The sequence below is a fragment of the Polistes fuscatus genome, unplaced genomic scaffold (genome assembly GCF_010416935.1).
Source record: "Polistes fuscatus isolate 324 unplaced genomic scaffold, CU_Pfus_HIC Scaffold16, whole genome shotgun sequence".
Taxonomy (NCBI): Eukaryota; Metazoa; Arthropoda; class Insecta; order Hymenoptera; family Vespidae; genus Polistes; species Polistes fuscatus.
Window position 1 is genome coordinate 1,720,327 of NW_025113064.1, and position 26,350 is coordinate 1,746,676.

Here is a 26,350-nt window from a genome sequence, read left to right on the forward strand (position 1 = left end):
GAAAAAATATATAGGAGCAAGAAAAAAAAAAAAGTAGAATATATATATTTGTTATATATTTAATATAAAAAGAAATATATATATTTGTATATATATATATATTTGAGAAATGTGGACGGTATATTTATCAAAAACAAAGAAATAATAGAAAACGTAGTCCATATAGAGATTTAACCTAATTAATCGTACGATGTTTTAACTTCCTGTTAAAATCGAATCCTTATCACGGGTAACTATTATTATTATTTATTTATTTATTTATTTATTTATTTATTTGTTTAAGCTCTAATTATTGCTTCGTAATACACGTTGGTTGAATTTTTCAAATTAATTCTCATTTATAATATATATAATATATATATATATATTTTTTATATTTCTCATTGATATAAAACAAATTGTTCGAACAATTAAATTGCAATAATAATCGTGTCAAATGATCATTCGTTTTCCTTACGTTTTTTTTTTCTTTTTTACTCCCACGCATCATCGTTTTAATAATAACAAATATATATATATATATATATGTGTGTGTATATATATATTATAACAGATAAAGTTCAATAGAAAAAGAAAATAGATTTTTATCACAATCAATAATTATTTTTCACTTCCAATCAGCTCCCATCCCTAGTTTCGTACAAAATATGTCATGGATTAATTGGAGCAAACCTTCGATTAAATATTCTGCAAACATTTCGTTGATTATTCGTGGTCATAGGTAAAAAAAAGTGATTATCTTAAATGTAATTTAAACAAAAAAAAAAAGAAGAAAAAACCCCAGACACTGCTAGAGAAATTCGTCGTAAAACTGGAGAGTTTAATTGGAAACAACAGGCATGTAAAATTTGTGTTTAGGGGTGTCACGCGTATGTTTGAAGGGTGTTTGTTTGGATTCAATGAGGGATGCAGGACAGGGACCCTTGTGTTTCGGCGAGTATTCTTTTTTGTACATGCTCGATGTAACAGCAGTGCCGTCGCCTAATTTGATATGGGATACATTGGCTTGCCTGTGTACTCTTTCGATTTTTTGATTGCTCGCGAAGTTGCCATAAGTTTTGGCCTCGCTTTGGGAATAAAATTTGCCACCGACGGTTAAATTATCCTGCCTAACGATTCTCTGCGGTCTCTCGTAAGTCGAGGACGCCCAAGGATTGGCTTCCTTGCTGTTACGGTGCATCGAAGTGTAACTGCGTCTGTCGTTGCTTTGACTCGAGTTGCTGATGTATTGTCCACTCTCGGCTAAATTCGACAAACTCTTTTTCTGATCGGCAGCGGTCGAGGAAATCGTATGAAGGGCTTCGGTTGACGCTGTCACGCCGCTGCGACGATGTAGGACGGAATTTGTTACATCGGTGGACGACGACGAAATGATATTTTTCCTGTGATGCGACGTCTTGTGATAGGACGATTGAGATTCTTGAGTATTGTCGATGACGGACGACCCGGTGATGGCTTGTTTGAATTCCGAACTACTCGCTTGGTTGCCGTTGTATCTGGCTTGGCTAGAAATCGTGTGTTGTTCGTGTTGCTTGGTATTTCTCGTCTGACCACTCGTCGTTTGACGTTTCTCAACGTGCATCGAATTAACGTAATCGCGTTTATTACTATCATGATGAATCTGTCTTTGAGTATCTTGAATCTGTTTGCTATCTTTGACTATCTGGCCTTGACGAGATTGATGATCCATCGATCTGTCTTCTATTACACGACGGGATTGAACTACGTTTTGGGATCTGGAGTGTTGTTGCTCGTTTGAGTAGATTCTTTGCTGATGTTCGCTCAAGTGTTGCTGTTGTTGTTGCTGATGATGATGATGAGTAGTGTGGTGGCGTTGTTCGTTGCTAATTGCCGATACGTTACGACGGTCAATGATTGTCTGATGATGCGCAGTATGAGCCGAAGAAACACGTTGATCCGATTGAACCGATGTTGTCGTCTTTTTAACGTCACTGCCACTCGTCCAAGTGTCCGATCCGATGTTACTGATGTGTGCGGCAACTTCTTTACCAGTACGTTTGGTATACGTGTTGTAATTCTTCTGATTGGTCGTTGTCATGGTGCTAGTATCGTCACCTAAACTTATCGATGATTCCATATGACGTCTTCGACTTATTTGTCTATCACCGGTCGACAAATCCTTCTTGATCGGGGTGAACGTGTCCTTGTTCGTTGTCTTGGTCTCCATACTATCGGTACTGACTTTAAGATTATCCTCGTGACGTTTAACCTCGGCACGTTCGCCACGGACTACGGTATAAGTCGACTTTTGCATGCTGGTACCTTGGAAATCACCCGACATCTTCAAATTGTCTTCCCTTCTGATCACCTCGCTTCTTTCTCCGCGTTTCATCGTGTAATCCTCGCGCGAACGGCCTATAAAGTCGCCCTCGGGTTTCAAATTGTCCACGTGACGAATGGGCGAACGTCTTTCACCTGGTTTCATCTTTTCCGGTGTCCTACGCTCAAAATCACCTTCCGGTTTCAAATTGTCAGGATGTTTGATCGGTGATCTTCGTTCGGCTGGACCCACGGGACTCTTTTGAGGTCTGTCGAAGTCCCCTTCGGGACGCAAATGATCGGGTTGTCTTTTGACGGACACCCGATCGCCAACAACGTAAGTGTAATCGTCTTTTCTTCGAACGTCTATGAACTCTCCTTCGATTTTCAAGTGATCCTCTCTTTTCTTGACATCCACTCGCTCGACTTTCGTGATCTTTTTGTAATCGTCCCGCGATCGTCTGACATCCAATTCACCTTCCATACGTAAATGATCCTCGTGACGACGTACTTCAATTTTGTCACCATTCGTATACTTGTAATCTTCTTTCGAAGTTTGTACGATGTGCATTTCACCCTCCGGCTTGAGATTATCTTGAGGCTTTTTCATCGGTGAACGTTCTACTTTCTGAGGACTGTAATCGTCCTTCGGAACTATATAAAATTCTCCCTCGACGTGCAAATTGTCCTCGTGTTTGATCGGCCCACGTTTCTCAGCTGGTTCCACTTTTTTCGGCGTACGTTTGGCGAATTCGCCCTCGGGACGAAGATTGTCCTTGGGTTTCTTCACGTCGGCACGATCCCCGCGACCTGGAGTTTCTTTTTTAGGTCTACCAATGAACTCTCCTTCCGGATGAAGATTATCGGGATGTTTTATCGGCGTCCTTCTTTCGGCAGGTCCAACCGTTGTCTTTTCCGGCCTATCAAATTCACCTTCCGGTTTCAAATTGTCTTTAGGTTTCTTGATAACTGCACGATCACCTTTGCCAGGTGACGATTCTTTCGGTCTTTGAACAAAATCACCTTCTGGTTTCAAATTGTCTGGGTGTTTGATAGGCGACCTTCTTTCCGCAGGACCTACCGGGGTCTTTTCCGGACGATCGAAGTCACCTTCCGGACGAAGATTGTCTTCGTGTCTAATGATTTCGCTACGTTCACCACGCGTTACTCTGTAATCGTCTCGTCTTTTGATATCGATGAATTCACCTTCTACTTTGAGGTTGTCTTCTCTACGAATAACATCCGTTCGTTCGATTCTCGAGGTTGTAACGTAATCGTCTCTCGATCTGTGTACGTGAATATCGCCCTCCATCTTCAAATTGTCACGGTGTACGACGATTTCCGATTTCTCAGGCCTGCCAGGTTTGTAATCATCTTTTGGTTTGCCAACAAATTCACCTTCCGGTTTGAGATTGTCTTTCGGTCTCTTTTGAACGGGACGTTCGGCACGTTTCGGCGTAAAATCGTCCTTGGGTCTGCCAACGAATTCACCTTCGGGATGAAGATTGTCTTCGTGTTTGATCGGGGTACGTCTCTCGGCTGGACCAACTGGACTTTTCTCCGGTCTCTCGAATGTTCCTTCAGGACGTAGGTTGTCTTTGGGTCTCGTGACGTCGGCTCTTTCACCTTTACCAGGTGTTTTATCTTTGGGACGACCTACGAATTCACCCTCGGGACGTAAATTGTCCGGATGTTTTATCGGTGTCCTCCTTTCGGCAGGCCCAACAACTGTCTTCTCTGGTCTGTCAAATTCACCTTCCGGTTTCAAATTGTCTTTCGGTTTTTTAATAACAGCACGATCACCTTTGCCAGGTTTGATTTCTTTCGGTCTTTGAACAAAATCACCTTCTGGTTTCAAATTATCAGCGTGTTTTATCGGTGATCTTCTTTCGGCCGGGCCAACAGGCTTCTTCTCGGGCCTTTCGAAGTCTCCTTCTGGTTTCAAATTATCCTTCGGTTTCTTTACGTCAGCGCGTTCACCTTTCTTAGGTACCTGTTCTTTTGGACGACCAATAAATTCACCTTCGGGCTTCAAATTGTCATCGTGTTTAATGGGTGACCTACGTTCGGCTGGTCCAACCGATTCCTTCTCGGGCCTCTCAAATTCACCTTCGGGTTTCAAATTATCTTCCGGTTTTTTGATCTCCGGTCTGGTCACTCTCTTTGGCGAATAATCATCCTTGGGCCGACCTTCGAAGGGACCCTCGATTCTCAGATTATCTTCGTGCCTGACAATGTCTACTCGTTCACCTCTGACAACTTTGAAATCGTCTCTGGTTCTTACATCGGTGAATTCACCTTCCATACGTAGATTATCCTGATACTTGACAACCTCGGCACGTTCGCGTATCATAAAATCGGTGTACTCGTCGCGAGATCTGTAGGTTTCTATGTCCCCTTCCATTCGAAGATTATCGGTACGTTTTACAACGTCCACTCGTTCGCCACGAATTGTTACATAGTCATCTTTAGGACGACCTTCGAACGGACCTTCGGGTTTAAGATGATCCTCAGGTTTTTTAACATCGGCGCGTTCACCTTTGGTAGGTTTGAAATCATCCTTAGGTCGACCAATAAAATCTCCTTCGGGTTTGAGATTATCCGGATGTTTGATAGGCGTACGTTTTTCGGCAGGTTTGACTGGAGACTTGATGGGTCTATCGAATTCACCTTCCGGACGTAAATTGTCTTTGGGTTTCTTAACGTCAGCTCTTTCCCCGCGTTTCGGTGCATCTTCCTTAGGTTTACCTTGGAAATCACCTTCCGGTTTCAAATTATCAGGATGTTTAATCGGTGTCCTCTTTTCAGCAGGACCAAACTTCTTTACCTGTGGTCTATCAAATTCGCCCTCAGGTTTAAGATTATCTTTAGGTTTCTTTATCTCTGGTCTCTCTGCTGGCCTAAATTCTTCATGTTCGGGACGTTCGAAATCACCTTCCGGATGGAGGTTATCCTTTGGTCTTTTAACTTCAGCTCTATCACCTTTCGTTGGTGTCTTTTCTTTAGGTCTCGATACGAATTCACCTTCGGGTTTGAGATTGTCCGGATGTTTGATGGGAGATCTCCTTTCGCTCGGCCCCATTGGAACTTTTTCCGGCCTATCGAAATCACCTTCCGGATATAGATTGTCCTTTGGTCTTTTGATGTCAGCTCTGTCACCTTTTGTTGGCGCCTCTTCTTTGGGTCTCGATAAAAATTCACCTTCGGATTTAAGATTGTCCGGATGTTTGATGGGAGATCTTCTTTCGCTCGGACCCATTGGAACTTTTTCCGGCCTATCGAAATCACCTTCTGGATGTAAATTGTCTTTTGGTCTTTTGACGTCAGCCCTCTCGCCACGTTTAGGTGCTTCTTCTTTCGGACGACCAATAAAATCACCTTCCGGTTTCAAATTATCTTCCGGTCTTTTTATCTCCGGACGCGAAGCTTTTTTCGGTGAGTAATCATCCTTGGGACGGCCTTCGAATGGTCCTTCGGATTTGAGATTATCCGGGTGACGTATGATGTCTGCTCGATCACCTCTGACAATCTTGAAATCGTCTCTGGTTCTGGTATCAGTGAACACACCTTCCATACGAAGATTGTCTTCATATTTTGTAACTTCAACTCGTTCACGGATAAGGAAATCGGTGTAATCGTCACGAGACCTGTAGGTTTCAATGTCTCCTTCCATACGAAGATTATCGGTGCGTTTAACAATGTCAGGACGATCAGCGCGAACTGGCACATAATCGTCTTTCGGACGGCCTTCGAAGGGACCTTCAGGTTTGAGATTATCTTCCGGTCTTTTGACGTCAGCTCGTTCGCCTTTCGTTGGTCTAAAATCATCTCTGGGTCTACCAGTGAAGTCACCTTCGGGTTTGAGATTGTCCGGGTGTTTGATTGGCGAACGACGTTCGGCTGGACCAACTGGGGATTTTTCTGGTCTTTCGAAATCACCTTCTGGACGGAGATTATCCTCTGGACGTTTGACTTCTGGACGTTCGGCACGTTTAGGAGAATAGTCATCTCTGGGACGACCTTCGAATGGTCCTTCCGGTCTCAAATTATCTTCCGGACGCTTCACATCAGCTCTATCACCACGAGTTGGCTTATAATCGTCCCTTGGTCTCCCCTCGAATACGCCCTCCGGTCTCAAATTATCCTCCGGACGTTTTACTTCTGGTCTTTCCGCACGTTTAGGACCGTAATCATCCTTGGGTCTACCTTCGAATGGACCTTCGGGTCTGAGATTGTCCTCGGGACGTTTGACATCAGCTCTCTCGCCTCTTGTTGGAACGTAATCATCTTTTGGACGACCCTCGAATGGCCCTTCTGGCCGTAAATTATCTTCTGGACGAATTACGTGAGGTCTCTCCACGCGTTTCGGTGAATAATCATCTTTTGGACGACCCTCGAATGGACCTTCCGGTCTCAAATTATCTTCTGGACGTTTCACATCAGCTCTGTCACCACGAGTTGGCTTATAATCATCTCTCGGTCTCCCTTCGAATACGCCCTCGGGTCTCAAGTTGTCTTCTGGGCGAATTACTTGTGGTCTCTCTGCACGTTTAGGCGAATAATCGTCTCTTGGTCGTCCTTCGAAGGGCCCTTCTGGTCTTAAATTATCCTCAGGCCTCTTAACTTCTGGTCTATCCGCACGTTTCGGACTGTAATCATCCTTAGGCCTTCCCTCAAATGGTCCTTCAGGTCTTAAATTGTCTTCTGGTCTTTTAACATCTGCTCTCTCGCCTCTGGTTGGCATGTAATCGTCTCTGGGACGACCCTCGAACAGTCCTTCTGGACGCAGATTATCTTCAGGGCGTATTACTTTAGGTCTTTCTGTGCGTTTTGGTGAATAATCATCTTTTGGACGACCCTCAAATGGACCTTCCGGTTTCAAATTATCTTCAGGACGTTTCACATCAGCTCTTTCACCACGAGTTGGTTTGTAATCATCCCTTGGCCTTCCCTCAAACGGTCCTTCTGGTCTTAAATTATCTTCCGGTCTTTTGACATCAGCTCTCTCGCCTCTGGTTGGCATATAATCATCCTTGGGACGACCCTCGAATGGCCCTTCTGGGCGTAAATTATCTTCTGGACGTATTACGTGAGGTCTCTCCACGCGTTTCGGTGAATAATCATCTTTTGGACGACCCTCAAATGGACCTTCTGGTCTTAAATTATCTTCAGGACGTTTCACATCAGCTCTATCACCACGAGTTGGTTTATAATCATCTCTCGGTCTCCCTTCAAAAACGCCCTCGGGTCTCAAGTTGTCTTCTGGTCGCTTGACTTCTGGTTTCTCAGCACGTTTAGGACCGTAATCATCTTTTGGTCGTCCCTCAAATGGACCTTCCGGTCTCAAATTATCTTCTGGACGCTTCACGTCAGCCCTCTCACCCCTGGTTGGTTTATAATCATCCCTTGGACGTCCTTCGAACACACCCTCGGGTCTCAAATTATCTTCGGGTCTTTTAACTTCTGGTCTCTCAGCACGTTTAGGAGAATAATCATCCTTTGGTCTTCCTTCGAATGGCCCTTCTGGTCTCAAATTATCTTCTGGACGTTTCACATCAGCTCTATCGCCACGAGTTGGCTTATAATCGTCTCTGGGTCTCCCTTCGAATACGCCTTCGGGTCTCAAGTTGTCTTCTGGACGCTTGACTTCTGGTTTTTCAGCGCGTTTTGGACCGTAATCATCTTTTGGACGTCCCTCAAATGGACCTTCAGGTCTCAAATTATCTTCTGGACGTTTCACATCAGCTCTATCACCACGAGTTGGCTTATAATCGTCCCTGGGTCTCCCTTCGAATGGTCCTTCCGGTCTCAAATTATCTTCTGGGCGAATTACTTGTGGTCTTTCTGCACGTTTAGGCGAATAATCGTCTCTTGGTCGTCCTTCAAAGGGCCCTTCTGGTCTTAAATTATCCTCAGGCCTCTTAACTTCTGGCCTTTCCGCACGTTTCGGACTATAGTCATCCTTGGGGCGTCCCTCAAATGGTCCTTCTGGTCTCAAATTATCTTCTGGGCGCCTCACATCAGCTCTATCACCACGAGTTGGCTTATAATCGTCCCTGGGTCTCCCTTCGAATGGTCCTTCTGGTCGTAAATTATCTTCCGGACGAATAACCTGCGGTCTTTCGGCACGTTTAGGTGAATAATCATCCTTAGGTCTTCCCTCAAATGGACCTTCCGGTCTCAAATTATCCTCAGGTCTTTTAACATCAGCCCTTTCGCCCCTAGTCGGCTTATAATCATCCCTGGGACGTCCTTCGAATAAACCCTCAGGTCTCAAATTATCTTCGGGTCTTTTAACTTCTGGTCTCTCAGCACGTTTAGGAGAATAATCATCCTTAGGTCTGCCTTCAAATGGTCCTTCTGGTCTCAGATTATCTTCAGGTCTTTTAACATCAGCCCTTTCACCCCTAGTTGGTCTATAATCATCCCTGGGACGTCCTTCGAATACACCCTCAGGTCTCAAATTATCTTCGGGTCTTTTAACTTCTGGTCTCTCAGCACGTTTGGGAGAATAATCATCCTTAGGTCTGCCCTCAAATGGCCCTTCCGGTCTCAGATTATCTTCAGGTCTTTTAACATCAGCCCTTTCACCCCTAGTTGGTCTATAATCATCCCTTGGACGTCCTTCGAATACACCCTCGGGTCTCAAATTATCTTCGGGTCTTTTAACTTCTGGTCTCTCAGCACGTTTAGGTGAATAATCATCCTTAGGTCTGCCCTCAAATGGCCCTTCTGGTCTTAGATTATCTTCAGGTCTTTTAACATCAGCCCTTTCACCCCTAGTTGGTCTATAATCATCCCTTGGACGTCCTTCGAATACACCCTCGGGTCTCAAATTATCTTCGGGTCTTTTAACTTCTGGTCTCTCAGCACGTTTTGGTGAATAATCATCCCTTGGACGTCCCTCAAAAGGCCCTTCCGGTCTCAAGTTATCCTTAGGTCTTTTCTGCTCAGGTCTATGAGTTATTGCTGGTACAATATAATCATCCTTAACGTGTGACACCCCATCAAACGGTCCTTCCGGTCTCAAATTATCATCACGTCTTATAAAAGTAGTATTCAGATAATCAGTTTCATCAAATGTTTTATATTCTTCATGCGTAGTCGTTGTACTCTCAAGTAATTCAGTTTTACTATAAAATCTATCATCCTCTTCCGTGTAAACTGGACGATGACGTCTAGGTTCTCGTTCAACGACATCGTATTTATGGAAATCCTCTTTCGAGTGGGAGGTTCCCTGTTATTTAAAAAAAAAAACAGAAAAGAAAAAACAATTATAAAAATTCGTTCTTAATTTAATTATATTAATTATCGAATACGTAATGTCGTAATATTTACCGTGAATTCACCCTCTCCTACGGTGAGGTTATCCGTACGTCTAATAATTTCAGCACGTTGGATAGTACGATGATCAATAAACTCTGATCTAGTTGTTGTTTCATCTAAGAATTCACCCTCAAGCTTGGTGTATGTGTTTCGACGTACTGGGCTTGGACGTTCGCCGGGTACCCCGGTAAACACCAGCTCTGTTGTAGTCAAACCTACGCAACATGATTGCACAATGAAATTAGACAAATTCTTATAGCAAATTCAAATCTTTATAAATATGCAATAGACGAGGAATTATATTGTATACAAAAATATCTCGCGATGAAATAATAAACCATGTAACCTACTTTCAAAATCACCCTCGGGTCTGAGATTGTCTTTTGGTTTGACAACTGGAGCACGTTCGCCATACTTAGGAGCTTCCTCGTCCGGTCTTCCAATAAATTCACCTTCTGGTTTAAGATTGTCCTGTGGTTTTCTGGTCGGTGCCCTTTCACCTCTGGTTGGTGCTTCTATCTTTGGCCTTCCAATAAACTCACCCTCGGGTTTCAGATGGTCTTGCGGTTTCCTTACAGGTGCTCTCTCACCATAAGTGGCCACGTAATCGCTACGTCTCTCTCCTACAAATTCACCTTCCATGTGGAGGTGATCTTCATGGTGGTATCTGTGTTGTCTCTCTACGTGTTTCTCATCAAATTCTTCCCTGTATGAACTTACTATATATACCGGTTCATCCCGTGGGATTTCTAAATGATCTTGGGGCAAATTGTGTGGACAACGATGGCGTCTGAAAATAAATACAAATAAATATTAAATCTAGGCATCACACGATTAAAAAAATATTTCTTTGTTCCATAATTTTATTAATATAATAATAATAATAATAAAAATAATATTTATAGACGATGACTCAAATTAGAAGAAAAATGTGATCCGATTAGAGTGAGAGTAAATCTCGTAATAGCCAACGCCCATCATCATCCATAAATCCTTATTCGTATCACGCGAAAACCTTCGAGAAGGATTCACCTTTTATGGTGTAAAGAAGAAAAAAAAGAGCATGGTCGCACACGCGTGGCCAATTTCGAATGCAAATCTTTCGGATCCGTGTACGAATCATTATTTTCAAGGCTCATATATATACATAATATTATACTTTCATGTAATTTCGAAAAGAAAAAAAATTTCAACAAAATTTGTGAATTATAAAAATTAAAAGAATATATATTTAATAAAAAATAAATGTTCATAAGGTTGTGCGATAGTACACGCAAAGTGAATTGAATATTTAAAGCTAGGAAATATTCTAATTTCTAATCATAGACTGAGTTAGATAGACAGGTAAGTTAGACGAGAGCGTCAATCGAAATGATGAGAACGTTAATGGTATGCATCCTATAGAAGAACCAAGCCCAAAGCCATAGGATCCCCCTTTCCCCCTTTTCTCTCTCCCTATCACTCATGTATTAGAAATTGGCTTAAAGTTCTCTCCTCTCTCTGTCTTCCTTTAATTATGAAATTCAATACTTGCTTTGAACCATACACACACACACATACATACATACACTCTCTCTCGCTCTGTGTGTCTCTTTAATCTCGATATTAAAAAATTGTATGTATTATATTATATTTAAAATTTATCACCAAAATTTATAACCCGGTATAGATTTTCAGAAAAAATATTTGTAAAAAATTGACTAGTTGTATATATCGGATAGATCGTTTGAATTATTATCGATGTTGAGATAATTTGCTATCGATATAGATCATGTTAGTTTGAAAAAAGTCATCTTGGAATACTGGGTGATACTAGCAAGAGCCTTGAATAAGAAATACGAATGCGAAAGGTGATCGAAAAGAAACAAGTTGCCATAAAAGGGTTGCGTCTGGTGCCCTACTTTTCCCATGCTAAGACTTGCACGTTAATATGAAAGTAGGACACTAGATTTATACATACAGGGTGTCCCAGGGTTTACCGGTTAAATTCTGGGAACATATCTTTTTTACAAGTTCAAACTATACTCGTTTAATCTGTTCGTGTTAATATAGAAAATGAAGTGAACTTACCCACAAGTACAGAGTTCACAAATGCACTGTTCCTTCAATGGAATACGTGAAATAATTTCCGATGGTGTTGGTGTTATTTCAGATTCATCTAAAGAGTCCGGAGTTTGATCACCGCGTCTTGGTTTTCCTGGCTTTTCTTCTAAATGACTGGGTTTGAGTGGAACGGTTGGTTTATCATCGGGACGACTGGGTTTTCCAGCAGCTGGTCTAGAATCGGGATAACTGGGCTTGTCTTCGACTACTCTTTCATCGGGTTCGTCAAGATGACTTGGTTTCTTAAAGCCTGGCTTTTCATCAGGACGACTTGGTTTTCCTGCAGCTGGTCTTCTATCTGATTCATCGGGACGACTTGGTTTTCCTGCAGCTGGTCTTCTGTCTGGTTCATCAGGACGACTAGGTTTGCCTTCGACTGTTCTTTCGTCAGGTTCGTCAAAATGACTGACTTTTCGAACGTCTGGTTTTTCTTCAGGACGACTCGGTTTCCCTGCAGCTGGTCTTCTATCTGGTTCATCGGGACGACTGGGTTTTCCAGCAGCTGGTCTAGAATCTGGATAACTGGGCTTGTCTTCGACTACTCTTTCATCGGGTTCGTCAAGATGACTTGGTTTCTTAAAGCCTGGCTTTTCATCTGGACGACTTGGTTTTCCTGCAGCTGGTCTTTCACCAGGATAACTAGGTTTGTCATCAATTATTCTTTCATCGGGCTCATCATGATGACTGGGTTTTCTTCCAGCTGGTTTTTCATCGGATCTACTCGGCCTTCCTGCAGCTGGTCTTTCATCAGGACGACTCGGTTTCCCTGCTGCTGGTCTATCCTCTGGTCGACTGGGTCTACCTTCAATTGGTTTATCATCCTCTGGACGAATCAACAATTTAACAACTTTTTCAGACTTATCTGGACTCGGTGATCTCTCTTTCGGTCTACTTGGTTTACCAGCCGCTGGTATTGGTTGCTGTTTTCTCGTTGGTGACACGTAATCTCGCACTTTTCCATCGGGCCTAACAGATCAATACAATTATCATAAATATAAAGTAATGCAATTTCAGAATCATTATATAATCTTTTACTTTTTTATTTTGAATTAAAATTGATTATTGTGTAAGTGTTGTTAGCTTACAAACAAATAAAATTGCATAAGACTCACTTTTTGAAATCATCTGTCTGAGTTTTTTCAGGCTGCTGCGGACGGGATGGTTTTCCAGCAGCTGGAATTGGTTTCGTTCGATCGTCTTCCCGAATTCCTGGTATTCCTTGGGGATAACCAAGTCTTTCCGGAGAAGTTTTTCTCGTTGAATCGGTCGTTGATTTAGGAGTTGAGCTGGTGATCTTCTCGTATCGAGTGTCGTCGACGACATCTCGAGCTACCATACTAGTCACCTGCTCTGTGTCGATAAATTCTTTCGTTGATTTAGTGACATCTCTCTGGAAAAAAAAAAAACAAGAAAAAAATAAGAAAAATTATCTCATTTTATGTAAATTATATTCTCGTTTAATAATTGAAAAATATTATAAGCTAATTTGATATACTGTCTCTTTCTATTAACATCGTACGTGTTATGAATGATGCAACGAACACGTAGTCCATGGTATTCATACGAATTAATCGTCTATTATCTTATCTTGTCAACGAACCCAAGACCGTTAGCCAGTTCATTCACCTCAAAGACAATTAAAACGGACTTTGCTAATCGAAATAATTTGCGTTACGCTAATTACAGTTGCTTTCACGAGCTGCTTACTAATTTATCACTTGTAGATAATAAAACGTAATTTTCGTACTTAGTTTTGTTATTTTTTGTTTTTTAGAAAATTATTAAATACAATTATTTTTAAAAGAACATAAATATGATATTATAAAAATTTCTAATCTAATCTATCTAATAATATCGTGGAAAAAGAAAAACTATTGTTAAAATAATGAATTACAAAACAAAATCTAGAAATATCACGTTTCTCAAGATTTGACGTACGAATGATTTACAAGTTTGAAGAAAATAAAATATGCAGCTAGTTGATAATACAAAGTCAAAGCAATTTACTTGCGTTTATAACTCACAGCTACAATTAAGGAAAACTAATCGATCTATTATAAGAGATGAAGTAAGCAAAGCACCATATTTCCTAATGATTATCTCTAAACACTACCATAATATAAACAAGAAATATAGAACAAAAATCTGTTATTAAATATCATTAATTTCGCATTAGAATGAAATCACTCCCTCGTGATAATCGATGAATCGAGAACAACGCAAAAAAAATAACACGTGATTGAAGGATAAATTTTCTAATCTCGTATTTAGAAGATAAAAAAATATATATATACACGTTAATGATACAGTCAGTTAAACATAGATTACAAGGTGTAGAGAGATCATAATGAAAATGAGAAAAAACATTTGAGTTTTCTATTAATTATATCTATTTGAGTTATATATATATACTAATCGGTCTCTCTAATGTAAAAAAGAAAAGAAAGAAAGAAAAAAAGAAAAAGAGAGAAATGTTTAAACACAGAGAGATTAGAAATGTCACGTGCTACTTTACTTCGAAGTAACACGAGATTGCTATGAATGATTTTTATGCACACACCTTGTAAACGTATCACGTAACGTGCTGAGTTAAAACAATCTCTCCTATCTTTCAGATTCGATTTCATTCTTGTGTCTTATAATATTTAAACTTTTTAAATTTAGTCAGACTTATATTAGTATGTTGGTTGATAGTCGCTACGAAAAAGAAAAAATAACGTAATTATATGCTCGAGTGAAAGTTTATAGAAAGGTAGCCTGTACCACATAAATCTATTTCTATGTACTATTATAATATAATAATATAATATAATATAGTAATATAATATAATATAATGTACTATATATATTTTTTAAACCATATGTTTATTGCTTTGAACCAATACTACTATACTACTATTATAGAACTATTATACTTTTATTTATTATTTACTATTTTCTTTTTACATTTATCTACTTACTGTGCGTTACTACTAATATAATGATAAGTTTAATAATAATTACATAATTTCAATTTTTCTTTTGTTTTATCTATACATTACATTGTACTATACTGTAATTAATGGCCTTTAGGGAGCCTAGGCTCTAGGCTCAATAAAATATTATTAAATAAATAAATAAATATAATAAATGTATTTAGATATATATAAATTCATTTCATTTTTAATAGTTTATTTATTATTAATTATTTTCCGGATAGGATAAATTCGGTAATATTTGTTCAACAGTTTTTTAACGATCTGAAAAAGAAACTTATTACGAGATCATTCTCATTTATTTAAGAAAAGAAAAGAAAAAAATAAAAAACGAGAGAAAAACGAAGTGCATAGATTTCACGGTTAGTTCAACGAATTGGTTTTGCTTCGTTAAACACATTCACCATAACTTTTACTATCCTAACGCAACGATCATACCTTAAGAGTGGATAATAATAACCGAGAAATGCACGCGTGCAATAGTAATACATTAAAACAAAGTATTATTTTACTTACAAATCCACGAATAATACACGCGAAACAAATTACAATGATGTTCTATTACGACAGCTCATTTTTACGACTATTACTATTTTTCTAATGGTCAAATTGAGTATTATTCTTTCTTGCACGAATTGAACTAATTTGATCGACGTTTTAGATCGTCACGCTAAAGTAACTTGACCTTTCTTCGCTCGCCATGCTACTTTTTCTTTTATTTTTTTTAATCAACAAATTACTCGAGAAGAATGACCGTGTCGTTTTAATTTGCAATTTAAAATTCTATAACGTAATCATAAATATATTTTGTTTTCATTTATTCGAATTCTCGCGTATATATTCCTTAATAAAAAGAATCAAAAATCTCCAATTAATTTAGTATTAAATCCTATTTCATTCGCGTGATAATATGTTTTATTCTATTCTATGTAAATTTTACGTAATTATCGAAATAATGTATATAAAAAAATGGACTTCCTTATCCTGTTTGAAATCGTGTGCATTCGAGCCGATGCAACGAGATAAGTGAGAGAGACAACTAATGCAACGATTCGTCGAGAAAATACAGGTTACGCGTATAAGTATAGGTATTTCTGTATACATATACATAAATGTATTTACACGCGACACACGTCTCAACTTTGCGTGTCACAAAATAAGTGGAGCGTGCACTGATACTGCTACCGATACTTTACACGTTGTGAACAATCGAAAAACGGTAAGGTGTTACCTACATTTCTATGTATATATATATAGGGTGAACCAAAAGTTCTTACATTAATGGATTAAATAATAAAATTCGTAGATAATTGAAAACTTGTCGGGTGGATCACAAATGTTGCTAGGTGATTTGAAGATTTCGATCTTTCACGGTAACACATTTATTATAATTTATATGTTTACGTGCATGTATGTGTGTCTGTTTATTCGCATTATGCATACGCGTATCGTCACCTTTATTTTTTTCACTTCTCTTCAAATATTATTTCCTCATAATTTTACGAAATGCAATACCTTAACTGGAATTCATGACTCGTTTAATATTTTTCTTTCTTCTATTTTCAAAGAAAAATTGATGACATTGCGTTGTGATGAATAAAATATTGAAAAGAATAAATTTATAAATGTGAACAAAGTTACCGGTGTTTTCTAATACGATTCTAATCAACTTAATAATGTTTCGAGTAAATAAAGTAACGTAAGAAACATAAGATCTCTCGTGTCAGTCTCTTAAACAAATCTTAAAATCCGTGTTAACGATCCGCGGAAATATCGAATTACATCTTAACATGTAAAGAGAACAAGAACCTGTTTCATCATCTATGTACTCAAAGATTTAAGAAGAAGAAGAAGTAGAAGAAGAATAAGCTACTTATATACGTGGCATAAAATAGATGTATATATATATATATCTCGTATTCATGTGGTTACAGATTAGGAGTTCCTTTTAAAATTACATAAGTATGGATTTGAAGAACTTGAACGAACTAGCAGCATTCATTCGTAACTAACTACTTAAATATTAAATAGAAAATAGTCAAGAAAGAGAACCTAAAGTTGTTCAACTTATATTTGAAATTAATCAAATCTTTATCGGTAAATTAGAATTGTAGAAATTGAATTTAGAATCTTAAAATTTGACGAATTTAGAAGGAAAATTAATTAAAAAATTCTGCAATCACTTATTTGCCAATCCAATAAATATTATTATTATTAAGTTAAACGATAATTCGTCAGATGTATCACGCGAGAAATTGACGGAAACAGGTCGTGCATTAAAAAGACCAACATGAACGATGACATCATTGACGAACTCATGACTCCAAGTATTAAGAACGATCGTTATCGTTTCAACAAGTATATATGATACATACACATGTACATATATACATGTTTGATCTATTGCTTAGAATGCTTAGATCATTTAAAACATCTACGTATATATATGTGAACGTTCAGTCAATTTAACTATGCCGATTTATCTTTTATTAGTCGACAGATTTCTACGAGCAGAAATTGTGACCTTGTACTTGGAGAAGATTATATAGAATCATGATTAAAAAAGAAGAAAAAATAGTAGAAGAAGAGTATTTTTTGAATACTATCGATCTCATTAACTATGATGACTATTTTCTATTTATATTTTTCATTACGTGTCTACTCAGTCATCGGAAAATATATGTATTAGTTATACAATTCATTTAACGTAGATAGTTAGGAAAAAGAAAAAGAAGAAAATATATGTATTCATCGTGAAAAGAATATTTAATGTGAGAATAAATTAGAATAATTGTTCGGAATCGTTTAGACACGTGTAACACGTAAGTATAGTCATTTATACTATAATTTTATATAATTATTAATAATATTTTTAATTAGTATGAATTGAGATAAAGTGACGAGATAATTATTAAGATCCATGAGACGATTCTAATCATTTCTAATCCGTGCAGTCTATTGTTCTATAAGGATTTCATTTCGTTTAGAAAATTATTTTCAATTATCCAATGATCAAATAATTTATCCCAACGCGTTTTCTATTATTTTACGTAAATGAATATTTGTTCGTAAAATTTCTATTTAAAAAAAAGTAATATTCACAATGAGATCTTTTGTATATATATATATTTTTTTTAAATAATTGATCACTCTTCTTTCTTCGCGTAGATAATTTTTATCAAAAATTCCGACATTAATTATTTTCTCACATTTTTATCGCATTACGATATCTCGTAACTCGATAAATATATTAATAGCAATTCGATGAACTTCTTTTTAATGATTATACTATCAACAAGTGAAACTCTTCCACTCGTATTTAATTCTACGTTTAACATTTTCATTGAATTTCTCTCACACGCACGAAATAAACTCCAATAAAAAGTGAACCCATTGATCGAATGGTCGAAATCAAATTTTCTAATTTCTAATCAATAATTTCAAAGTAAGTAAGTAAAATAATGTACCTAAAACCTAAACAGAATAATATCATCAAACCTAGAACTGTGCTCCTGGCTAGAATATTATCCTTCGATATTATCGATTACAGCCTAAAGCGTTTTAGCATTTAGGTGAATCATAATCATTCTCGATGATACTCAAATTTCGTGAAAATAAATCCTTAGCTTTGTACAATAATTAACATATTTTCTTTCCCCTCTCTCTCTCTTTTTCTCTTGCACATGTACACACACGTGTACGTAATATTATATTATTGTTTTATACTTCAACCCACATACTATTTACTCGAACGACTATTTAATTGAGCAAGCAGACAACTGTTAAATTTCAATGGCGACTAAACCATCATAATTTTCACGATTACGTCCAATCCGAAACTTACAAATGTGAACGACACTTGACAATTAATAATAATCAAACAAATTCATGATAATAATAAGTTAAATCAAGATCTACGTGCGTATGTGCGAACGGTTCGACCCACTCCCTTCCACCCCCACCACCACCACCACCACTACCAACACCTCTCCATGTAATTATTTTTACATTAAGGAAAGGATGATCTCATCGTTCTCAATAAAACACCTAACTCGTATTTAAAATGAAATTGCTATGGTCAATATTAACCAAACCATGTAAGGATTATTTTTAAGAAACATATATCTGAATGGTTACTTTATCTTGTATTTTATTTTTTTTTTTTCTTACTCACCAAAGTGTCATTGCGAATATCCGTAATAAACTCGTTGATGACACGTTCCTCGCTAATATCCTGAACATCTGATTTAAACGTAGTAATATCAGTTACGTCACTGACGTTTCTGATATCCTTGAAATCTGATTTGAAGGTAGTAGTAAAATCAGTGACATCAATGGTATCCTTGACATCGCGAAAATCTTCAACGAATGTTGAAATCGTTGTCTTTTCAATTGGGCGATCAACTGGTGGTGCCCGAGAAGTAGGTTTATCTTTGACGTCTTGAGATTGATCGCGATCGGGAGAAGGAGAAGGAGAGAAAGATTTGTCAGCGTCGGTTGGTTTCTTTTTCAAATCCTGCGGCTTTTCGTAAACGAACGAACCATCCCAAGTGGATGCACCAGGTTTGGATGGTCGAATAGATCTGTCTTTCTTTTCAGGACTTTGCGGTCTTTTGTCCGCGTCATCGGGTCCTTTCGATTCCTTAATTAATATCGTTTTATCCGAAATATCATGAATCGTCCTAGACGAATCAATAATTTCACTCGTCGAAGTACGAACTTGCGTTGAACTTTGGGTCAAATCTGTAGAAACATCTTTGAAAGTTAGGGAAGTTGTTGGTGTCTTGTCATAAACGAAAGAACCATCCCAAGTCGAATCAGCAGGTTTCGAGGAACGAGTCAATTTATCCGTTGGGCTCTGGGGTCTTTGAATTTGTTTGACGCGTCTTCTTTCGTCGATAATATCTTCTCTCGTCTTCGAGGAGTCAATAATTTCGTTAGTCGAACTAGTTTCCTTGAGTTCGATTGAACTGGTCAAGTTTTGAGTATCCTTCGTGACAATCGAACTCGTTTTCTTGTCATCGAATTTTTCATAAACGAACGAACCATCCCAAGTGGACGAACCCGGTTTGGTAGGTCGATAAGTTCTATCTTGAACATGCAATGATTCGTTGGATCCTTCGGTAATACGTCTTCTTCCAGTGTCAGGTGTTTCAGGTCTATCCTCAAACGTGATAGTTCGTTGAACGTTAGACTTTAAGTTTGGTTGTTGTTGTCCATCTCTAAACACGACCGTTTCGACGGAAGTAGAAGTGAAATCGAGGTTGGAAGAGTCGTAGGAAGTGTCATGGCTACTTATCTTACGTTCCAACGTTTCTTCCACGTGTTGTTGTTGCGTTAGCGTGTCGTTAAACGTCTCGTTGGATGTCTTATCGTGAATATCGATAGTAACGTCGCTCACGTGTTTCCTAGGTCTGTCTACCAATGAAATATTAACTTTACCGCTATCCCCTACTTTCGATACGTCGCTGTACTTCTCTTCAATTTTACTCGTTCCTTGTTTTTTAACGTCTTCCGATTTTTCTAATACGAATGTACCGTCCCAACTCGACGAGCCAGGCTTGTCAACGAACTTTTGTGGAACAACCTGATGAACTATAGTTTCTATCGACGACGCGTCCTTGATGTCAGTGAAACTTTGCTGACTCGAGGAATGCTCGACGATGTAAGACGTCGTTGAGATATCAGCCTCGTTGATCGAATGATCCTCGGTCACGTCGCGAATCACAAATGTCTCGTCCATTGGTGGTGGTCTTCTTCTGTGACGATCCACTTTAGATGGCAATTTTTCGTAAACGAAACTACCATCCCAAGTGGATTCACCTGGCTTGTAACTACGATCCTTTTTCATTGCCGATCTCGAAATACTTTCGTCTTCTTCGTGAATCGTTTCCGATACCGAACTTACCAATTCGACGTTTTTAGTGTCGCTGGAGGAAGCATATTCGACAACGTAGGACGTTGAAACGTATTCTGACACGTTAGAAACGTTTTGTTGTTCTTCCGAAATATCTTGAACATCGACGACCTCGCGTTTGTCGCTTCGCCTGATCATTTTTTTATCGACACCTTGTTGTTGCTTATCGAATTGAAGATTTTTATTCGAATCCCCGGGTGGTCTCGATAATTTCGATTGGTCGCTCAAAATTTGCGATTCCTTCGAGCTACTGATTTTTTCTTGAGAAATAAATTTGGACGTGTCGGTCGAACCTTCCCGAATGTTGACGACATCGGACGATTCCTTTTCATACGTACCGTCTAATGATTTTTCTTTGTAATCACTGCGTTGAGTGGATTCAATAATATCGTCCTGATTGCCATGCCTAAAAACACTACTGTCGGATACGTTGCTTCTTCTTTTAGTTTGAATAGGTTTCTCGTAAACGAAACGACCATCCCAAGTGGAGTCGCCAAGTTTTTGACGACGTACATCGGTGTTACTACTACTGCTAGATAATTTCGACGTGTCCTGCGAAGTGTGTTGTTTAATAATCGTATTTGAAGTTGACCCGGTGGTGATTTCAATGCCGGTCGCAGCATCAACTCTTTCGTCGATCGTTCGATCCAACATTTTTCCGTGCGATTCTTCCTGACTTTTACGAATTCGGCTCGGTGAAGTTTGTTCCTCGTACGTAAAAGTACCGTCCCAAACGGTCGACGATCGTCCTGATTTGTTGGTAATATCAAGGCTAACACTTTCACCCGTTTCCCTGGCGTCATCGGTAAATTGTACGACACGTGAACGCTGTTGTTGTTCGGCCGGTAAAAATTTCGTCGTCTCGTGTTCTACGTTTCTACTTTTAGACGACAATACTTTGCCATTGTCGTCGATCATTTGTGCGGATTCTTGTATGCTTTTAACGTTGCTCACGGTCTCACCATTTTTCGTTATTTCTTCTTTAGATTGTTGATTGATTTGTTTGGTCTCGATCGAATTACTCGACGATGACACTTGTACGCCACGTTGATCCAATGTACTGCTACTTGTCTCAAATATTTGACTACTCGACGAGGACGACGTCATTTCGGATTTTTTGTCTTGAACAATAGTAGTAGTATGACCATGTTGCTGTTGCTGTTGCTGTTGCTGTTGCGGTTGCTGTTGTTTTAGGGATAACTTTTCCTGAATTAAAAAATCCTCAGATGTCTGACCATTCCTCTGTGTCAAACTACTCCTCCCAGATTTTTGAATCGGTGTTGAACTTTCTATCACGCGTATTACGTTACCTTTAGAATCCATGATAACTTCCCGACTGGTATTGCTACTTTCAATTACGCTACTTCTACATTCCCTCTCGACAAAACTTTGAGCTTCTTCAAGGACGCTGCTAGATGATACCACTGTTTCAACAACACTCGTAGATGCCATCTCTCCTGTATTATTTCGACTATTATTCGTAGACATAATCGTCTTCCTATCCCCGGAATCTTTTCTTCCCGTACTCGTCGATTCTTTCTTACGATTCAACGTCATATTTATTTATTTATTATTATTATTATTATTATACCCAGAGATATTTAATTTCGATCAATTACGATTATCCTTAATAATTCTTCTTTATCAAACTTTTACAAACGAAATATTTCTTACATATACATATACATATATATAAAATGTCTCACTTATATCTCAAGATATATTTTCTATCAGATATATTTATCACAAAATATACACCGTGACCGTTAAACAAGAAAAATGTAATTTGTCTTAGAAATACTTGTTGTCTCACTTTCTCTTTCCCTCTTCACTCTCCTCTCTTCTTCTACTCTCCCTCTCTCTCTCTCTCTCTATCTCGTTCTCTTTCTCTCTCTGTTGGGTTCGCAGGTTTAACAGGAAAAGGAGTGTGTGGTTTCACTGATGTTCTCTGCTCGATATTGCACGTCGATGTGGCATCGCGGCCAACTCGCGGGCCCTAGTGACCAAACACGATGACTCTCTCTCTTTCTGAACGATTCCTCTCTTCTTCTCTCTTATATTCTATCTCTGTTTCTCTCGTACAATGTGTTCTCACTTCGGCTTACGGAGAATGCTGATTCCCTCTACCTTCGAGACTTTACTCGACCTCGACGTGGGACGTTTCTGTATATCCCCCACTCTTTCATTTTCAATGTATGCGTTCACGTGCATGCACATACGTATCCGTATGTTTTGATCTGTGTCACAATGTGTGTGTGTGTGTGTGTGTTCATACGTGTGTTGTGTCTTTTCCTATATTTTTTTTTTACCGTATATGCGAGTAAGTGTGACGAATACGTGTGTGTGATTATGTGTGTGTGTCCTTTTAACGCACTTTATACGTTATACATAAATATGTATGTTTGTTTATATCGTTTGTATAATGATCTTCTATCCTTCTTCTCATCTATTCTCCTATCTTGTTGAATTTTACAATTAGTTTTCTCTCCTCTTCTATCATCTTTTTCTTACTCGTAATATGTTAGTCTATTACTTATATTATTTCTTTTCTCTCTGTAATATCTCACATATGTATGTGTGCGTTAGTTCTAAATAAGAAATGATTAGAATAATCGATGCAACTCTTTCTCCCCCTCTCTTTGCTTCTTGTTTGTTTTTTACGAGTACAACGAGTCCCAAAAATAATTGAATAAAAATTACATATGGAATAAATTGGACGAAATAATTCGAGGTGAGGGAAAATTTGAACTTTGTTCGATAGATGAGTCACAAACAATGATCGGAAAACAATTCGAAAAAATATTTATTCGTCAAATAATTATTTAAAAAATATAATAGGAATCATTTTTCTGATTGAAGATTCGAAAGTATAGTAATGGGTTGGTTATTTTTCTTAAGAGATGTTACGAGAATACGATAAAAGAGGTTCGTTCGTTTGAGAGGGACTTTAAGCTCAGAGGAACCGGTTCCTCGTGACTACTAACTAAGACAACGACAACAACAACAACGACAACGACACAACGACACAACGACGACTAACATAAGACGATGTAAACCGAGCGATGACGTAGACCGTCACGAATCTTCTCATTCTTTCCCCTTTCCCTCCCATCTTCCTCTTCTTCTTGTGGTCTCCTCGTTCTCCAATACGATGGAGACGCCATAGTTTCTACTTTTATATCAGAGAAACAAAGACAGATACAAAATAAGAGAGAGAGAGAGAAGTGACGAAATCGTGTTATCTCGAAATTTTTGATGATAACGCACGAATACTTGAAATAATGAATAAGATCGGAATAGAATCGTTTGAATTTTGGATAGATAATGTGGATCAAAGAAATCAATAGTTTTGAAATAATTCATCGTTTTTAATGAAAATTCATTTGAATATATTTTAATAATGTTTATTATTACATCATTATTATGATTATATTTATTAATTTGTATTTTATTTCGAATTAATTGATATATATATATTAATATTTTCAATGTAATAATTCATTCAAATTTTTTCATATATAGAGGAGATATAGTTACGATATTATTTATAAAATATGTTTGCAAAGTAAAATAAAATGAGAACACATCATTATGTATATTTAATTATTATATAGTATTTGCCAGAGAGAGAGAAAAAAATAAAAGCAAATATCCACGTATAGAATGAAATAAAAAGAAAAAAAAAAAAAGAAACGTGATCAATTTGAATTGAATTGAATTGAAACTAATAATAATACTTCGTTATCGTGGGCGCCCGCGAGGTTCGTGTCGCAAATTGACTATAATGAAAAGTTAATGACGTAGTCTAACGCATTATCGAAGCATGAAAAACGTAACAACGTGTTTGAATCATCAAAGAGAAGAAGAAAAAGAGAAAGAGAGGTAGATGGAAAATGGTATGTTATAAACGTGTCCTTGACGATGAAACCTTTATTCGATGATATAATATGTGACGCAGGAAACGTGTGAAGAAGGATTTCAAAACATGTTCAACGACGCACAGTTTCCTGATATTGAAATACTTTTCTACAAAAATTCGATGAAATCAAATGAAAATGATTTGATCCAACGTTATTTCGTATTAAAACTGTGCACATAATCTCTAACACCATGATTCATATTACTTTTTCGATGACGAATCTTAATTTTACATTGATCATGTATAATAATAGATTTGTTAATTGGAATAATGATGAAAAAAGTAAAGGAAGGTATAAAAATAAAAGTGCACGTTTGCGTTAGTTCGAATTAACGCTAGTCGAGTTTACTTTCTCATCAAAGAGAAGGACTTCTTAAATACACGTCTGTAAGATGCTACTTGAAAGAACACTCGTTCCTTCTCAGCTATCTAAGCGAGTATTAGACACTCGAACGAACTCGAAGGAACTACGAGGGAACGGTAATGGAATAACAACGACGATACTGGGGATCGTATCAAGAACCAGATGCAACTTAAATCTATGGAAGAGAGAAGAAAAAAATATAACGCGACGACTATGAATAATTTTCATCGATTGTGGGAGTAATGACGCGAAATAAATGATTCCGAAGAAAAATATTGAGCCTATCAAGAGAAGGGTTGAAAAGTTTGATCCAAATTTGTGTTACTTTTATAATTTTAGAAAATTTTAATTTAAAATTTAGAATCCAACATGTGGAGAGTGATGGGGTGGGGGGGGCTGCAAATTTTTATTTAAAATATAATATTAAAAAGAAGGAAGAAAGTAACGCAGAAGAGAAAAATCGGACAAAGAAGAAGTATCTTGAATAGAGCTAATAAATAAAGCATGAAGGCATGCATTGGTTGAATCAGCCCTGACAACTCTCTCGAAAAAAAAAAAAAAAATCATTTCACTGTTCATCCCAAAAGCAAGGAGAGGTGCCCCGTTAAAGGAGCGAAAGCAGTTGATACCACGCCTTGGTAAGTTCGGTAAAAAAGAATCGTCTGTTTAAACGAGACAACGTGGGCAGAGAGAAAGGGAAATATAGAAAGATAGAAAAAGAAAAAGAGACAGAAAGTTTCGAGAAATACAAGACGCGTTTCCTTTTGCACGAGTACGAGACGATGCACCGTATATGGCGAATGACACGAAAACTGTAGGCGAACCGGCATTCGATTGGCTGCGTCATCCATGGCGAAAGAAGTAAGTACATAAGTACATATGAATCTACTTGACAGACTTATGTACATATATGTATACTTAAGCTCATAAATGAACGATATTTAATCAGACGATTTTACACACACACATTTATACCCTTTGTTAATGTATTATCTCTGCCATGACTATTTTTCTCCTTTCCTCTTTGTTTTTTTATTCTAATAAAACAAAAATCTTAAAAAATTAGATAAAAAATCCCACTTTACGCGTATACTTGAAAAAACGCACAATCGCGCAAGCACAGTAATCGAGAAGGTCTTTTATCGGATTCTTTAGCAATTGGTACGTGAGACGATTGGAAAATGTATCTTTTACACTTGGGAATAAAAATTTTGATGGATAATAAGGTTAAACGTATGCGAAGGTTAAAGTAGTTTTTGCTTTTCAGAATCTCTATCATTTATCTCTCTCTCTCTCTCTCTCTCTTGCTTATCTTTTTTCGATCGAAAGCTCGAGTAACTTTAAAAGAGAGTATGAGAGAGTTACTCTAAGAGAGAAAGATAGATAGATAAATAGATAGAGAAGCTGAGGCTATCTTCGTAATGGATCGCACTATAATGAAGTACGGTACGACGCGCTCTCTTATT

The 26,350-nt window shown here is 37.9% G+C and overlaps 1 protein-coding gene across 2 annotated transcripts; it reads right to left on the reverse strand.

The window, feature by feature from the left end:
* Positions 1-587: 587 nt before the first annotated feature.
* Positions 588-23,120, reverse strand: LOC122515022. Of its 2 annotated transcripts, XM_043632158.1 has the most exons (7): positions 18,859-23,120; positions 12,822-13,099; positions 12,278-12,675; positions 11,677-11,944; positions 9,957-10,396; positions 9,619-9,821; positions 588-9,517 (listed from the first exon to the last, which is right to left on the reverse strand). In XM_043632158.1, the coding sequence occupies exons 1-7, from the start codon at positions 22,156-22,158 to the stop codon at positions 821-823; spliced, it is 13,584 nt and encodes a 4,527-aa protein (XP_043488093.1). In that variant the 5' UTR covers positions 22,159-23,120; the 3' UTR covers positions 588-820. The 2 variants fall into 2 exon arrangements, with proteins under 2 accessions (XP_043488093.1, XP_043488092.1); XM_043632157.1 differs by having other exon boundaries at positions 11,677-12,675.
* Positions 23,121-26,350: the final 3,230 nt, after the last annotated feature.